Source organism: Grammomys surdaster, unplaced genomic scaffold (genome assembly GCF_004785775.1).
Source record: "Grammomys surdaster isolate TR1022 unplaced genomic scaffold, NIH_TR_1.0 125450, whole genome shotgun sequence".
Classification (NCBI taxonomy): domain Eukaryota; kingdom Metazoa; phylum Chordata; class Mammalia; order Rodentia; family Muridae; genus Grammomys; species Grammomys surdaster.
The window spans coordinates 1,259,238-1,277,772 of record NW_021620314.1 but is presented as its reverse complement, the minus strand read 5'-3'; the positions used below and the strand labels follow the sequence as shown (position 1 = coordinate 1,277,772).

Genomic DNA, 18,535 nt, shown 5'->3' with positions numbered 1-18,535 from the left:
TCTCTCTCTCTCTCTCTCTCTCTCTCTCTCTCTCTCTCTCTCTCTCTCTTTATAGCTCAGGCTCATCAAGAAAACACTATGTACCCCAGGCTGGCCTCCTACTCATAATCCTCCTGGCCTCAGCCTCCCAAGGGCTGTGCTTAAAGGCATACGCCACCACACCCAGCTCCTGAATCCTCTATATAGTATGTAGAACATTCTTACTATTTGTCCACTATGTTAAGCTCCAAAATATCATCATCTGGGGTAACGTAGCAGTGGATTAACAGGACCCTGAGCACGTTGCTGACATAAAGATGGCACAACAGGAGCCCAGTGACTGATCTGGTATTTGGATCTCACACAGGTATGTATCAGGCACAAAACTTCAGATGTACAAAAGGCAGTGCAGGCTGCCGACTGCTGGAAGGGAGCCTCTGATAACAGGTGCATTTTTCCAAGCCCTGAAATAACAGGTTTGCTCCGAGTGAATGGAAATAAGGTAGTGGGCGAACTTTGGACCAGGGTGGGGCTGACACATTTATGCTTGCTGAAATGGTATAACTTTACATTATTATCTGCATTTCAACGGGGAGATTATCTGGACCAACAAGTCAATGCTGTCCTTAAGCCATGACTGTTTACTACATAGCACAAAAGAGATACACGTAGGGGAAACCCATCTCTTCCTAGGCTTGACATACGGCCTGTGTTCAGTAAGGACTTGCTGACAGTATAGAAACCTCTCCTAAGTTTCAATGGCAATTATACCGTAAGCCTGAGGAACAAAACCAATTTTAATCAATAGATTCACCAAGTGTCATATATCTCCAGGGCTGACAACAGTAGAAAAGTAATGCTCTAATCTACTTCTCAGACAAGCCAACACCACCCAGAGTACGGCACTTAGGTGTCTCCGGTGTGTAATTCAGTTACGATGGGAAATACCTTTTCATTAAATTACTTTCTCTGAAGACTTCAAATCAGACTAAACCTATTGCTCAATAAATTTCTCCTAATTAAACAATGCAGTACTACAGGCAAAATTAATAACCAGTCTCTTGAACTTTATTAAATGCAATCAGATACAAGTTAGAAACAGCTAATTATGAATAAATGTTAGATGAAGGGCAGAATGAACATTTTACAGTTCACTGGGTTCCGATGGGTATATGTATATGTACACACACACACATGCACGCACGCACACACACACATGAACATTTTACAGTTCCTTGTATTCCAATGCGTGTATGTATGTACACATACACATAAACGAAGATCTTATAGTTCACTGTGTTCTGATGGGTATATGCATGTATACACACGCACACACACACACACACACACACACACACACACACACACACGCTTCTGGATTCTCAGAGTAGTGGCTTCCCATACATTATAAAAGCTGTGTCTTAGAACCTTATTTCACATGGGAACAGTCCTTTGGTGCCTCCTCTGCTCTTCAGGGAGAGCCAGAGTTCCATTCTCAGAATACCAAATTACTAATTCCGTCAGTCATTACAAACACTCAAAGAATGTACATGCCTTCACTCAGACACCAACAATCATATTTTAACCTCCCAGTTGTTGAAAATTATGTGAAAGCTAACAGAAAGTCAAACATTTTCGCCTACATAAACCCAGTCAGTTTGTCTATGACAAAGTGTCTGCATTGAAATGCTCGGGCATGCACGAATGGAATGCACTGTTTTTCTAACTGCTGAATTTCTCAAGCAGTGGAAAAAAAATGTTTATCTCTATCCAAGGCACTAACCTCACAACAGTGCATTGTAACACTCTAATCGAAGATGGTATAGAAAATCCTATTTGTAAATAATAAAGTCAACCTGGTTCTTTTAAGGGAAACAAATGAGTCTTCCAACATGTAAAGAAATAAGAAGTTTAATCAACACAGAAAGCAAATCGGCAAATATTTTTGTCAAAATTGCTCCCTATATACTCAGATTTCGAGTCTGAGATCGCTAACCTGCAATCTATGCAGCAATGCCTAGGGAAGACCACATAGAAGTGAGTAGAGCTCCGTGCTTAAAGAAAAAAGTAAATTAGAGTATTCTGAAATCATTTCACAAAGTGAAGCATGATACTGGCTCTATTTCTTCTAGTCACAATGACTGTGAGGATGGTGGGAAAATGAACCGCCTTCCCAGACTCAACACTTTGAGGTATTTAGCAGAGTCAGGAAAGGCCCAGTGCAGAGGATTTCCTAACTGTGTGAGCATGTGCTCCACAGGCGAACCATTCTCAGCGTATTCACAGGAGGCCAGGGGAAGCCCTACCTCCTGAAGGAAACATGAAGACTTTATGCATCGCACTGCACATGAACGGAGCTGCCCTAGTCTATGGGAGAGTGAGCAGAGAAAGAACACCACCTGTCATGTTACTGCGATGGCTCTGGTGATCTCAACTGTGGGGATCTTTCTTGATTTTATTCTGGAACTCCTTAACCCAGGTTTAGTTTACCTTCTAACACAGCAGGTCCCTTCCCAGAAGCAACCACTCTGCGGCCTGTGTCAACAGCTGGATTCTATGCATGATATACTCTACTGTGAAAGGTTCATAGGATGAAATGTGGGGCTATTTTCCAAGGCATAGGATGCAGGGTACCCTTTTCTCTCTGAGAACTGACCCAACACTGGGAGATATCACACATTCCTGGCATTTCTTACTCTGAGCCAGAGAAAATACTCTCATTCAAATGTTGAATTACTAAGTCAGAATTTTCCCGACTAGTTTAAGAGCCTAAAATGACTCCAAAAAAATATTGAATTAGAAAATTAAAGTTCCCCCACCCCTGTAGGATTTATCAGTCTTAATTTATGTTAATACTGGTAATCCCCAGAATGCTTGACACTCAAGCTTATTAGGATTTATCTTGCTCCTTGGCAGGGTTTTTCCTCCTCCCTCACCAGTCCCTTTTGCCTTATACATTAAACAGTAGTTCAAAAAGATTTAATCCATTTTTGCAGTGGTATGTGGAAATATGCCTCAACACCTAGAAGTAATTTTAGAAAACGCAAGACACACTTTTCAAGCACAAGCACAAGACTCCATTGTTTCAGAACTACCTGATTCAATTGAGTAGAGCACTTCAGCATTTCTCCCTTTGTCTTTGTCCAGAGCTGTAACCTGCAGCACAACGGAGCCCACAGCTGCCGATTCATAAACCCGCCCTTCATAGGATGAACTGGTGAACCACGGAGCGTGGTCATTCATGTCACTGACATTGACGATGATCCTGGCAAAGTTGCGTTTCACAGGGACATCCTGATCCCGGACCTAGGGGGAAAAAATGAACATGTTGTTTACTCTAACTGGGGTTCCTCTTTCTTTTGGATTTAAAAAAACTAAAAACAATAAAATAATACATACATACATACATACATACATACATACATACATACATACAATCACTACCCCTTCCCATCACAGGAAACCTGCCAGTCAAAAGGAGAGATGTCAGGGTAAACGGTGCTGTCCGTACCATGACTGTGAGAACGTGCTGGTGAATGGCTTCGTGGTCAAGCTTTTCAGAAGTGTAAAGAGCTCCTGTCGCAGGATCAAGGCGGAATTTCTTGAGACTTGCTGGATCTATGCTGCTCTGCAGAGTGTAGATCAATTTGTTTTTCTCATCCCTGTCTACTGCACTGATCTGCAGGATCTCTGTTTCTGGCTCTGTGTCTTCAGGGACAGCAACTTCATACTTCGATGTAGAGAACTGGGGGCGGTGGTCATTGGTGTCTATTACTTTGATGAGTACCTGGAACGAGTGATGAAGCCTCTCACATAAAGACTCATAATCATGCTTTAGTATTTAAATAAAAATACATACATATTGAAAAAAGGCTATTGAGCCTAACCAAATATGAACACGAGAAATAAAAGTGACAAAAATCTATAATCAAAGAGACTGTCTACAGCTTATCTTTAGTATACTATTTACTTAATATTTAACAATAACTGTGGAGATAGAATTCTGATTGCAGTTGAAAATTGTTTATGAAATACAGGCTAATTTCTCATAGGTCTACATGAGAGCTCTGGGGATGACTCATGGAAAGGTATTGGAGTTTACTCTGCTGAGACTACAATGTATCCATTTCCTAAATTCGATTTACACCAGTGAGAGGGCTGGTAACACTATTTAAATTTCTCATTCTAATCTCTGAGACTCATAAGTCCCTCATAAGTTTTTTCATACAAAGGAACAACTAGAAATGGCTGAAAATGTCGACTTCTAGCATGCATGAGCTGGGGCTTAGAAACTCCATGGCTGCTAAGGTCAGGACGTGTGGTTTCAAGTTATATTTCTGTGACTTCAAACCCTATATAAGTAGTGGATGTTTCTTTCCTAACAGTAATTAAGAAGGTTGAAAAGAAAGACTCCTATAAATATGGTGACACATAATGACAGCTTTAGAGCAAAAAGACAGATGTCAAAAAACTTAAGTCATAATTGGAAAGAAAACATATTTACCTTGACAGATGATTAACTTTTGGAATGAGGTAGCATGGGTGGGTAAGGCACAGTGAAAATCAGCACCAATCATAAAGTACAGTTTATAGTTTATAAACAAGAAAGCTGAGTTCCACTGGCTTCTACAGAACCCAGGGATTTGTTAATTTAAGAGGAACAAGGGGGCCAAAGTTTTAGTAATGCCAGGTAACTACAGACCTCACCAATCTACCCACACGAAGACAGAATTTTCATGAGAATGTACCAGTGCCCCCGAAGAACACCACGGCATCAAAGGATGCATTTTCACACTCATTCTATGTGAATACAAAATTCGCTCACTAAAACATACACACACAAAAGATTGTATGTGAACGGTATGTTTCCATTTGTAACCTTCAGTGACGCACATTTTAAGATTAAAGAGGACCCAGGAGGCACAGCTGCCAAAGGAAGTTCTTTTATAAATCCAATCATGGTCTGCTTACAAATTTAAAACTTTAAGTTGACCATGGTTCGGGAACTAGGCAGGAGTTTGATGCTGCTCCAGCAGGTCCGGTTAACCATTACTAAACAAAGGCTGGAAAGAACTAGCATCTCATTTTGACAAGGCAGTTCGTGAGACACAGGCCCACTGAGCACTGCTCTCTCCCACAAGGGCTGAGGGTAAAAATCAAGTGTATAATAGTAACTGTCCCCACTACACGTTCCATCTCCCTGGGCAATATCCTATTTCTACAGAGCCGAAAACCTGCTAGCACATCATAAGATGAGCCCTTTTAAAGTCCAGAGGCTGGCTGGGACCTTCCAAAACAAGGAGTTCTGGGGAGAGGATGAGCCAGGAAGGTCAACGTTGACGGTGCAGACCTATCTTTTAGAGACTGGAAAGACTTGGACCCGAAAGAACAAAGGATAGGGATGAAGGTGGAATCGAACATGTGCAGCCTCAAGTCCCGAGCTAAGCATGGAGAATTAGCTATCCTGTCCACTTCACCAGAGGAAACACACTCCACCGCCTCATCCCAGTCAAGTGGGCCATTTTTTTTTTTAAGCAGATAGAGTTTCAGGGACCAGAGACAGGGAAATAAGTGCAGGTGCACAGGTATGTGGGTCAGGAGTCTGTGTGGTGATACTGTATGAAGTCTGTGTCCTGTGAGCATGTCCTAGGGACTGGCAGTGCAGCATGAAGAATAAGCCCTCTGGGCCATCCCCCTTGACTCTTCTAAGAACTGGGCAGACGGCTATGGGAAGACGGCTAGCAGTACCCTCAGTTTCCCGATGTGGCGATGAAAGCAGAGGGAGCCTGATCTTTGTCCCTGCACAGGAGGAAGGAGTGGAGACAAGCCTCAAACCAGACTGCCTGCTCAGAAAGTAATGATCAGGATGTCCCAAGAAAGGGAAAGAAAACTTAAGAGTTAAGCTTCTCCAACACCGCCCCCACCCTGTCTTACAAAATAAATTTAAAAAAAGAAAGCAGTTGGATTTGTAAGTTATCTAGAGAGGCAAAGGAGAGAAGGAAAAAGGATCCAACTCCGTGCTGGGGAGCACCCTGAACAAAAGGATGAAGCTGTGTGCCCAGAACAGTGGCATCCACCATGCCTCCTTCCTGTTCTCCTGGGTCTGACAGGAACTATCACCGGAACCCTCTTACACCCAGCACCTGTGCTACAGACCTGACAGCACAGAGCTGCTCTGTGGGTTCTTGATTTTCACCAACACGCCTGCATCTGCCCAGTGCTTCAGGCCTTATCAGCACAGGTCAGGTGCCCGAGTCTCTTCACAGGATCCACCCTACTCCCTTCCAGATCTCTATCTCCTGGTGCACAGTCCCAGACAGAAACCTAAACCTAATTACTGCCTGTTCCCTTTGTCCCCGCCGCCACCCCAGGTCAGCCTGGGCTCTGTCACAGTTCTCTTATATTCTCACAACCTCTCTGTGCCAGCGATCCCTCCGGATACTGTCAGGACTCTCTGAATGTGCTGCAGAGTAAGTTACATGACTATAAACACTGCTCTGGAATTTAAAAGAAAGGGAGACTAATTAATCTCCTGCGTTTCAGAGGAATTTTAGTGACGTATATCAAAATTTCATGCTGGGTGCCCAACCATGCTAAATAAAAGCGCGGTTTGGGGGAAAAGAAGGGGTACATTACTAATTATTTCCTAATGAGGTAATGTCACCATGTGGAGACATGGTTGTGGCAATGAGGAAGGCTGTGGTGGAGGGCCAGCTCCATGCTCTCCCAAACTCCTCTGACCACATTCCCAGTCAGTCATGTGAGGTAGACTGTGCACAGGGACAGTGTCAACCTCTTGAAGAATGACTGTCAAGGTTTACTGTGATTTTTGATGTTTTAACTCTCACTTTCATTCTCTATAGTTTAACACCAGGGGCTTAATTTCAAAACAGAGAAAATCGATTTCTCCTGCTTGTCACTTCAGCGAGAAGAGCAGCGGCCGAAACAGAAACGGCAAAATGGCATGGCATCCTTCGCGAAGCGATTCAAGACGACCCCAAAGTACATGCCACAGCATTCGAAACCAATCTTACATACATGCAAAGGAGAAAGGAGTAAAACATTTTCACAGTTACCCTTAAGTTACCAAGTCACTTATTAACTGAACATACATCCCAGTCCGTAATTTTTAAACATGAGCGCAACTAGCTGCCAGGAGATGACCTGTTTCATTTAAGATTTCAGAGACCATAATCTAAAGATGGAACACTAGCTTTCAGAAGCATCTCAGTCTCTACGCTTTTGTTTTCTTAGGGATATTTAAGTGACACAGAAGCCTTTAGTATCCTAACCTCAGGACCAAGAGAACAGGACTTGGGCCTGCTACCACTTATTGCTTCTGAGGAAACATGTGATGTAACACAATTGTTCAACAAGTAACACAGTGAGTGAATGAATGAATGAATGAATGAATGAATGAATGAACGAACGCCTCCTCCTATTACTAGTCACCCAGGACCATCATTCTGGACAGCCAGTACTAAAGAATCAAAGAGAATTCATCTGAAACAGAGAATTCCACTAACTTACAGGGTTTTAACCTTTAAGTTTGAGAACCAGAAGTCTAGCCAGCTATTGATTCTCAGATAGCAACAAATAAACAAATACAGGGAACTATTGCTGCAGCTCCCATGAGCCTGGGTTTAGACGATAAAATCGGAGGGAGAAAGAAGGGAAGGCCAGGGAACGTACCAGCAATTTAAGATATTGGAGCTTCAAGAAAATGATGTGTACAATGCATTCTGTGATAAAGCTCTATCCAAACAGCTTAAACATGAGTGTAAAATTAAGACTGACGGGAAAACGGTAAGAGTAGGGTCTGGATTTAAGTTTCCCATCGAAACTTTTATGAGACTGCTAAGCATAAGGCAAAACCCCGATCAGAATTTGCATTAATGAATTATCTGTCCCTAAATAAGGACTCATGGTGTGTACATCAGCACACAACTGCCCATGCTATGTGCGCATCCTGCTATGAGGGCATTTTCTTGGTCCCACAGACCGACAAGTCATTGTTGCCCCCTTACCTGGGTGAGGATTGTGGTGGTCCCGTCCGTGGCCTCCACTGTGAGATTATAGTTGGATTTCTGTTCTGCATCAAGGGGCTTGGCAACAATGACGGTTCCGGTGCCCTTGTCCACATCAAAGTGGCTGTCATAGTTGCCACCTAGTTGAAATGAGGACAAACAGAACTGTTAGAGCAAATCACACAATAAAGATCTGCCATGTGTTTTATGGTTTTCTGATACTTAATGGCCGAGAAAACAGACTTCTAATACAATAATCAAAGTGACTCCCAGGAACTGTGATTTCAAAATGCAGGGAGAAGAAAGCGCTTTAGAGAAAACCTGGACCTCAGTGTGAGGGAGGACCCTCACTAAGTCAGCAGCTTCACGAGCAGAGCCCTGCTGACGAAACCTGTCAGTTACGTCTGACTTTTCAGCTATTATTAAAATTTGTACATCATTTTGAGAACCTCACTGAACATACAGTTTTCATTACTGAAAAAACAATTATACTAACTTGAATATACTACACTAGGAATTGACTATTAAAAAATGCATGCTAATTCTGAAAGAAACAGTCATAGTTAACTTGAATCAGACCTACTACAAACTCCTTAAAACTACTTTCAGAAGCAAAATCCTGTCTCACTAATACTATCCCAATATATCCCAATTATATTCTAAACGAAACTTTCTTCAAACCCACGGAAGTTGAGACACGTGACGAACAGAAGTGGAATGAAGATAAGGCTTAATGTCACACTGAAATCCTATGACTAAATCAATACCAAACACGCACACCCATTGTCACCATCATCACCATCACCATCATCAACCAACCAACCAACCAACCATCAATCAAACCAGAAACTACTGATGCAAAGTCAAGTTTAAAAAACAAACAAACAAACAAATAAACAAAAAACATGTTTGTGACTGGGATGGGTATCCATGCATTCCCTATGAAAAGAACCATGGTGGGGGGTGGGTCTCTGGAAACAAACTCCATGCTTTGATTTTTGATCTCATAATCACGTGGCAAATTCTGCCACCTCAGCAGATACCTTCTGCTGTGCAGTTCAGGTCACAAGTCATCTGAAAGATGTAAAACGCTTCTCTAGCGAGCGCGTCTCCTGGCACAGCCAAAGGAAGCAAGTAAGCGTGGAAAGCAAGCACAGAAGAAGAACAGTCAATCAAACCGGTTCCCAACAGTCAAGGAGGAAAACAAAGGCTGATACGGACAACAGAAGATGGTTAATCTGGAACTGTGAGAGAAGAGACGGTAAACTTTGTAGTTATGGTTAGCTGTGACACTGGTGGTCTCCCATTCAAGGACGACAGTAATAGTAGCTTCAGGGATAACCATTTCACATACTGGTTAGGCAACATGGCTTAAGAGGCAGAAGGAAGTGGCTAAGTTCTAACTGGAGGTGGTGGTTGCACACATACTTTTGATTCATTAAGTATTTCTTGTGATTAAAATGTTGTGGAGGAAAAAAAAAATCCAAGGCTAGTCTCTGCAGCCCATGCTTACCATCCCAGCTACTCGGAAGGCTGAGGCAGAAGTGTTGACAAGTTTGAAGCCACCCTGAGCAACTCAATAAAATTCCGTAAAACTAAAAACAAGGCTGAGCGTGTGGGGCAGCAACAGAGCTTGCTTGTCTAAGAGTGGGTGACAGATGTGCAGGGGGCTGTGTGAGCTTTGGGGTTGTACTATAGTCTTTCAAAGAGTAAACTGAGGAAGTGTGTGTTCATTAAGTAACAAAAATGCTGACTTAAGCACATATATTTTAGAGGAGGGCGAAGCTTCCTGAAAAATGAGGTAAATAACACTAACAAGCTATAGTCGACAGTATACATTTCATATAATCACAAATAATAGTGTGTGTGTGTGTGTGTGTGTGTGAGTGAGAGAGAGAGAGAGAGAGAGAGAGAGAGAAAGACAGACAGACAGATAGGCAAGAAAGTGGTCCAAAATATTTAAGTTCCTAAAACTACCTGTGTATGTCCAAAAAAGAATCCTGTAAAAGTGTTAATTGACTTGATGGCTATTTTGTTTATTCTTTTAAAACTTTTACATGGATGTTTTCCCATTGTGTGTTAATCAACACTCACCCATCTCACAAGCATGCAGTAACCACAGAGGCCTGAAGGGGGCATCAGATTCCCTGGAACTGGTGTTATAGATTGTAAGCTGTCATGTGGGTTCTGAAATCCAAGCTGGGTCCTCTGGAAGAGTCACCCAGCTCTCCTCTGCTGAACCGTTACCCTTTCTTTGCACCCAGGAGTACTTATTGTAATATATGTTGTGAAATCTTTTGCTGATGTCAAACCACTGCAATCTAAGGAAATTCTTTGAATATAAGTCTTTTCCCAAATTGAGATTCTAACATGTGAATGAAAATGAGAAAACCACATCAGGTTGCCAGTGTAACCCACACAAGGATGCCAAGAGCTACAAGCACCACGTACCGATGATGTCAAACCACAAAGGCATGGCAGGAGGCTCAACCGAGATCACGCCGATCATGTGAGCCACAGGATCACTTTCCATTACGGTGAATGAGAAAACTGATTCTTCAAAGGAAATCGGCTCCAAGGATGGTTTGGGTTTCGAGATCCACTCAATATGGAGTCTGGTGGTGGAAGACTTCTGGGGGCGCCCATTGTCAACTGCCTTAATCTATAAGATATAAACAGAGATGAAAACAGCAAATCACATGTTACATCCACTAACAGAAGCCAAGGCTGAGTACCACTTGATCGCCTGCTAAGTAACTGTCAGATACTCCAAACTTGTATCTGAATGCCCTGCAAGCTGACAGCTGGCTGACAAGGGGTTTCATGGCCATACTTGTTTAAACCCGCGCTTCTCAAAGGTCCAGCTTTGTCTGTCAGGTTACAACACTGAAGCCACTTTCTCAACAGAGAAGAGAAGAATTTCACGAGGAAGTTTGCAGAGAGGCAAGAGAGGCATCTGACTCACGGAAAGAATGTCGTATTCTCCGGCTGCAGAGAACTTTTTGGATGAGACCACTCCCGTTTTGGGTTCGATGGAAAACCTGCCATGCTCGTTCCCTTCCTCGATGCTGTAGGAGAGCTCAGCATTGGGCCCTTCGTCCTTATCGGCGGCTATGACTCGGTACAGAGGCTCCCGTTTTGCACTCCGGTCTCCGTCCGATTTTTCTCGCTCTGGGAGCCTGATTTTGTAAAACTTCTGAAGGAACTGAGGCCTGTTGTCGTTCTCATCGAGGATTTTCACAATGACTCTGGCAATGGTGGATCTGGGAGGAACCCCGTTGTCTGTCACAGTGACCTGGGTTGCAAAGGTAAGCATGTTAGAGTACCCCAAACTGAGTGCAATTTTAGGTTAATAAAAGGGATGTTAAATTTTTTTTAAGTCCTCTTTAAAAATCCCTTTGAGCATTCAAACACAAACTCTCTGCATACCACACTAAAAGACTGCCATTTTTAGGTTTTTTTCCCCCCATGAAGTAAGTACGCTATAGCATTATTTTAAAGTGTATACTACTTATTACAAATTTAAATATCATAGGTTTGAATACTAACCATGATTTTGAGGGTTTTCTTGTACCATTTTAGATGTTTAAGATGAGGAACAAACACTTAAGCCCACTGTATCACAAAAGGTTGTCAGGAAAAAAAGAAAGAAAGAAAGAAAAAGCAATGTAAAGTACTTGCTTCTAGGTTATTCACGCGTTCGGGTATCTGATTCTATGCTATTGGCTACACCTGAGTCAGTATCACCCTAGAAAGTTCACATTTGTATCAGTGTGTTGAAAAATAATGGCCTGCTTCCTGGCTTCTGTCAGTCAAGCTCCACCTCCTTCTAAATGAACTGAAAATACTAAAAACATTGAGAGATTAAAATTTTTCATGAAAGTATGTTCATTTGGAAACTTGGTAGTTAAATCCTAGTAATAAAAGTGTGAATATATCATTAAGGGAACTTGTCAAGAGGATTTAGAAAAACAACAATTGCTTCTGTACACTGAGGTACAAGGTTTATCTTCCTAAGCTTTTCAGGATAAAACAAAATGATTGTTTTAGTCGTAGCTCCTCTGAGCCCTTCCTGCCTGTCACATGTCAGGTGACCTGTACAGGAGGAGAAAACTGGAGAAGAAATGTGACCAAACACTGTGTACTGTAGGTTTCATTAAGCTCAGTGTCAACAAAGAGCTTTTCCAGCATTTGAAGTAATACTTTCCCCTCTCCAGGGCAGTCAAACTGATACCAACTGGTCTTCAAATACAGACACTAAAGAATGGCAGACACACACTAGACGCACACGGCACGTACACAAACGCCTTCCGCATCCTTCCCAGGAATGCCTTAGCACTGTCTGCAAAGCCCTTATGTGCCTTACAGCTGCCCCCACGTGGCTTGACACTCCCTGTGAAACAGCGCTCTACAACAAGGAGACTTCTGTGAAACCTGAAGTTTCAACCGGAGAGAGAAGGGATGAACCTAGATGAGTATGCAGTCACTTGAGATTCTCCACACTTCCCCATGCCTTCTTTCTCTGGCATTCATACCTTCCATCCCTGGGTCAATATCTGTAGTAACTGAATGAAAATTCAAAGCCCTGCTCTGTAATAAAGAAAATGAATTCATGGGAGCCACACAATTTATAAATGAAAACTCAATTCCAGTCAGAATCACTACTAGAAAAATGGAGTGGCTTTGAAACCAACTGGCAACCCACGCGTGTGTGCATGTACATGCACATGCAGGCTTAAAAAAAGAAATATTTTACTAATAACTTAGGATAGTTTGACCAAAGATAGAAATCAAATAGACAGCAAGAATAAGTTATTTTTTTAAAAGAAATTGCAAGTCATCATTTAGAATTTTCTCTACAAACAAACCATACTGTTAAGAGTTTGGATGTGTCACAGTCGGCTCACAAACAACAAAATACTTGACCCTATATCTCTGCTAGTGAACATTAGCACCCGATGAGAAATGTTCACAGAAACATGGGCTTGCTCTGCTGCACCCTGTCTCCAAAGGTGGCTGCCCCTGCTCATCTCCATGTTACAGGCGACCTGTCTCCTTCAAACCTCCCGCTCCATTCTGCAAACTATTGGCATCCAACCAAAATGGGGTAAACAAGCTAGTGCAGAGACATCTTAAATTAACCAAAAATATTTTAGAAGAGGAAATGTTCAGCTTCCACCTCCTTTGACTTTTGATATTTTTAGAAAACTTCTTTAGGTTACAAACAAATTCCAGGGTACCAGTACGTGACTAATGCAAATGATTTAAGTGTAAAACCACCTGGAAATAAACAACACACCATTTAAACAGTTAGGCTCGATCTATAAATACATCTTTAAAGGCATAACCGGGAGAAGTCTACAGAAGGTACAAAGAAAAAATATCGCTTCTGCAAATAAAATTCAAATGACTTTGGCTAGCAAAAGTATTTGTAAATCTCTGTAAGGGGTGCATGTAATGAAGTACAAAATTCAGAAGGGTACTTAGGGGTGAGTTCCTTTCCTCCGAGGATGGATGTGGGGGGTATTCATAATAAAACATCAGCAGCTATGAAGGGCAGACAGCAGGAGTGAGGGTGTTCTCAGGGTGTTTAGTTAGAAATAAAGAAAGACTTACCTCTAGAATGTGCTCTTCCTGCTGTTCTCTGTCCAGCTTCCTCGATGTGGTTGTGATGAGACCTGGAAAAGGGTAGACATTTATTGATCCTAACAAAATACCATCCATCATCACGTCTGACGAACTAATCAGACGTGAAGCCACAGGAATGCTGTGCACTGCCTTGCTCTGATGGTTCTTGGGAACATCGGGGCAAAGCACAGAACTATTATGGAAAGGGAAAAAACTCAAATCCATTACATTTCCTGGTCATAAGACATTTGGTCCGAACAGAATTTTAAAGGTCAAATGAAGTTATCCAGAACTTAATCTTTACCTGTGTCTCTAATACCTGTTCCAGAAATAAGATAAATGGTGAATTAAGTTCTAGAACTACACTGAAAAGGCACCGCTAGAAACCTGTAACCTACTACCTCCCGGTCATCTATCTTCAAATGAAGAATTGTTATTAAAAAATAAAATAAAGTATTTCAGGTAATGTTGCCTCAACAACAGTCAGTTAATTTACAGTAAGAGAATAAGAAAATGATGCCCATCCTGTGTTCCCCATTTCTTTGATTATATTATTAAACTAGAATAAACTGTCAACCTCTCTCTAGAACTTTAATCTTGATGTCTCTTGAACCGTCAATACATGCCGAAAGCTAGAAGACTGCTAAAATTGTTAGAATGTATTTGGATGATTCACTAAAGTGAATTCCACTAACCACTAAAGCAGTGATTCTCAACCTTCCTAATGCCTCGATCCTTTAACACAGTTCCCCATGCTGTGGTGACCCCTAATCATCAAAGTATTTTTGTTGCTACTTTCTAACTGTAATTTCGCTGTTGTTAACAAGCGTAATGTAAATTTCTGTGTTCTGACGGTCTTGAGTCAGCTGTGAAAAGGTCATTTGACTCCCCAGAGGGGTTGCAACCCGCAGGTTGAGAAACACTGCACCAAAGCATTCAATACAACTGGCATCAGCAGCATCGGGAACATTGGAGTAGTGTAAGAACTAGCTAGACCTGATTCGAGGTGAAGTTCACTTAGCCAGATAGATAGGTGCTGGGTCGGTCCTTCTCCTTCCCAGCATTGCCAGGAAAATAGTTTAATAACTTAACAGTTAGCTGTGGTTGCCTGAACAAGATGGAGCCAGGTGATGCTCCAGCATGAAACTCCTGAAGTCCTACCACTTACCTTGCAGCTACTGACTTAATGGCTTCCAGGGGGGAGGCGAGTTTTCTTCAAGAGTGTGAGCCTGTCTGAGTAGATGGATCTCTAGAGGTTGGTCCCACACACTAGAAGCCCACAGGCAGTATAAATTGGACGCGGTAGGACTTTTTTTTTTTTTTTAAATGAGGACGTGAAATTGGAAGGGTAGAGGGGAGGGGAATGAGTATGATCAAAACATGTTGTAGAAAACTCTTCAAAGAACTAATGAAGACTTGCTTTAAAAAGAAAACCAGCATTCCTCATAATTAATTTCCTCCCATATCCCTAAACTACTTTCCCAGAAGCAGTTAAAGACTATTATAAAATCTTTCTCCAAATCTGTAAATACCAGATGTGTACGTTTATTAACTCAATGCTTCGTGTTCTTAAATAACTGCACTACCTTCCAACTGGCCTTTCAACAAACCAGAAGACTATGTTAGTGCTAGACACTGGACTTTTTCCCAGACTATATCCACAGACACTGGAGCTCAAGGAAGATGCTTCCAGTCTTGTAATGTCAGGACGCGACAGCACCACCCAGGTTCGGGAAAGGTTCCTCAGTCATCCCTCCCACCCCCCACTCCCAAACAACTATGAATTCAAAGCGGTTGAAAAAGATTAGAAATCACCTCTATCTGTTCCAGCTAACTGTCTGAATGTTCTCATAGCATAGTCACTACCACTGGTAAGATGGCACGGAAAACGACTTGGCATGCTCATGAGAAGAACTTCTGTCTGGCACAAAGACACTCACCAAGGGCACCCAGGAAATTTCCATTAACACTTCACTTACATCAAAGTGCTAACAAAGGATTTAACCGTCTGTATTACCAATTCAATACAGAACCAAGTTACTTGGCCAGCTCCTGTTTCAGTTTAGAATTACTGGAACAACCTCCAGGCTTCCTGTTAGCCCCCTCCTCCAAACCCTCGCCCTCCACCTGCCTCCCACCGCTGTGGTAACACAGGGGAACAGAAATTCCATTTAAATGCAATGAATTGCAAGGCCTACTTCAGTGAACTCCCATCCTCTCTCACTTTAAACGAGTCTACTGTTAAGTTCCCTAGGGCTAATGACCCAGTGAGGGACACAGCATATGTGGGTCATGGCCCTCACCAACTGATGTTCACTCCGAAGCAGTGATCCAAATGTTGAAGACAACCCCAGAACAAGGCCCTGTAAGAAACTCTGCGTGAGAGATAGATAGATAGATAGATAGATAGATAGATAGATAGATAGATAGATAGATAGATAGAGATAGATATACCTATACATACATACTTACATACATACATACATACATACATACATACACAATATATTTGCAGACAACATACATGATAATGCCAAGCTTTCCTGAGTCACAACACTCTCACCAAAAAGAATTCCATCCACGGTTTCTATGGCTTTCTCCGGGAAGCCTTTGCCAAAAGGAAACTAGGTACTTCTCTAAGGTGTGCCCCACCTTCCCAGGGTACACTTTATGAAGCGTACAGAGAGGTTAACACCCTGGGGTACTAGCCCAACCTGCTGCATCCCTGGCCTGTGCACTTATTCTATGTTTATACTTACCATTCTGCTTGCTCGGCTCCTTCCTGTTGATCCCTGCCCAATCCCCTTCCCGCTGGACACCTGCTTCAAGACTGAATATTAACTGGGTGACTAATCTTATAGGTGTTAATATCTGAGATGGGCATTAAATGTCCTAAGAAACAGCATTATACATTCCCTTTTTTAAAAAAAAATGTGTATGTATGCTGTGTTTTCCCCTGAATCCCAGAAAGACACGCCCTTTAATAGAAAAGGCACAATGAATCAAGGTCAGGTGTCTGAGCTAAAAGGAAGTTAATTTTTCTCTGAGGTCACCAGGAACTCATTAACAAGGTCACAGTTAGAATTGAGTTCTCTCAGGACCCACATTTTTTTTTTAACTTCCCATCGCATCAAACGCATAACTTACTGTGTTTATGGCATTTCAATTCTTTGTAAAGTCTTAACTGTGACCTCAGCAAATCCTAACCGGGGAACTGGCCGTGATTAATCACTAGCATTCATTCTGTTGGGTCAAAAAAGTAAGAAAGAAATTAAGAGGGAAGATAAAAGCAGAGAGCACGCACACCACAGGCGGTCCCTTCATGTGTCTACTGTCATTTTCTACAAGCATCCTGAAGTTAAAAATAGAAGGGAAAGGGGGGACAAAGACTAGAAATGTTCCTTCCATGGTCTAGAAAAACATTACATCCTCTATACAAATCCTACAGGTCAGGCCGAAAGGGTTGGCGCGTTTCCTACCTTCAGACTAATTAGTAGCCACAAATTTACCTCCTAAGTGTGAGCAAGACTAAAGGAGAAAGCCAAACCTTACCAAAACTGAGGAGCAGGGTTGAAGTCATTTGTAGTCTGTCACATTAATGCCCACGTTTAGAAAGTTAAGCCAAAATGTTAGATTCACTATAATTCTTCCATGTTAATCTAACTTTAAAATTCTTTAACTCGGGACATCGTCCAAGAAAAGGTCTTTGAGAGGTAGACAGCAGACACAGGCACCTATCAAAGGACGACTCGGTGGAGATGGTGCTGCTGTTACACGTTTGTTTAATAACTCAGTCCTGTCCACTCAGACCCCAGGTGTGACTAACGGTGTCACGATTTCCACTGAGACACAGGAGTGGAAGCACAAGTCAGAACCGTGCAGGCAGATGACACTCGCTGAGAACACTGTTAGCTCACCAGAATCTGGTTGGATAATCAATTACAGCAACGATAACGATGATCGATTCAATACCAATCATACAATCTTCCTTAGCACTGGACAGCTAGCTAAGCATTGCCACCCAAGCCCAACCAGCCCTAAGCCACTGACCGCTGTCACCCAAGTCTGTAGCAGGCCAATAAAGCCAAGAGTCCTAACTAAATTATGACCTTTTCTGTTTAAATCCACCCAGGTTTAGGGATAGCTTGCTCTATAAGGCAAGCTGACATAGCAAGTGGTCACAGTACTAACCACTATAGGCCTTACTAATTGCTCAGGGACCATGTTTTGATCTTTAAATACACTATCTACTAGATAACATCTTCATTTGCACAGGTTCTAAAGATGAATTCTTTTTCAAAAATCACTCAGGAAGTTGAGAGTTTAACAACTCAGACCATCAGTAGTGCCTATAGTCTACATTAAAAGAAATCCAGGCCTGGAGGGGTGGCTCCGTGGGTAGAGGAGGTACTTCAGAGGTACCTCCTTCAGAGGCCTGAGTTCGTATTGCCAAAACCCATGTAGAAGCTGGCACTGTGGCTCACATCTGAGACTTCAGCACTGGAGGAACAGAGACTGGCAGATCCCCAGGAATTGCTAACCAGGCAGCCTAAAAAAAAACTGTGGGCCCTATCCTCAGTATAAGACCCTGCCTTAAAAATAGAGCGAGTAAAAGGTTAAAAAATAGTGGAGAAGACATTCAACTTCCTCAATTAGACTCCTGCCCAAGCAAGTGAACCTGCACACACCTGTGACAGACAGACAGACAGACAGACAGACAGACAGACACGCACACGCGCACACACCCATGCATGCACAGTTGCACAGGGAAAAAAGGAAGACCAAGCTGTTGAAGAAACAAAGAAACGGTGGGAGGAAAGGAAGGAAGGAAGGAAGGAAGGAAGGAAGGAAGGAAGGAAGGAAGGAAGGAAGGAAGGAAGGAAGGAAGGAAGGAAGGAAGG

General features: G+C 42.4%; 1 protein-coding gene across 1 annotated transcript in view; it reads right to left on the bottom strand.

Annotated features, from left to right (window-relative positions):
* Nucleotides 1-18,535, bottom strand: part of Fat1 (FAT atypical cadherin 1) — a 118,854-nt gene that overhangs the window by 31,427 nt on the left and 68,892 nt on the right. Inside the window, exons 4-9 of the mRNA XM_028786254.1 lie at nucleotides 13,623-13,684; nucleotides 10,972-11,301; nucleotides 10,458-10,668; nucleotides 8,007-8,146; nucleotides 3,491-3,766; nucleotides 3,075-3,285 (exon numbers count right to left, since the gene is read on the bottom strand). Coding sequence (XP_028642087.1) covers nucleotides 3,075-3,285; nucleotides 3,491-3,766; nucleotides 8,007-8,146; nucleotides 10,458-10,668; nucleotides 10,972-11,301; nucleotides 13,623-13,684 — 1,230 coding nt within the window. The remainder of the gene's footprint in view (nucleotides 1-3,074; nucleotides 3,286-3,490; nucleotides 3,767-8,006; nucleotides 8,147-10,457; nucleotides 10,669-10,971; nucleotides 11,302-13,622; nucleotides 13,685-18,535) is intronic.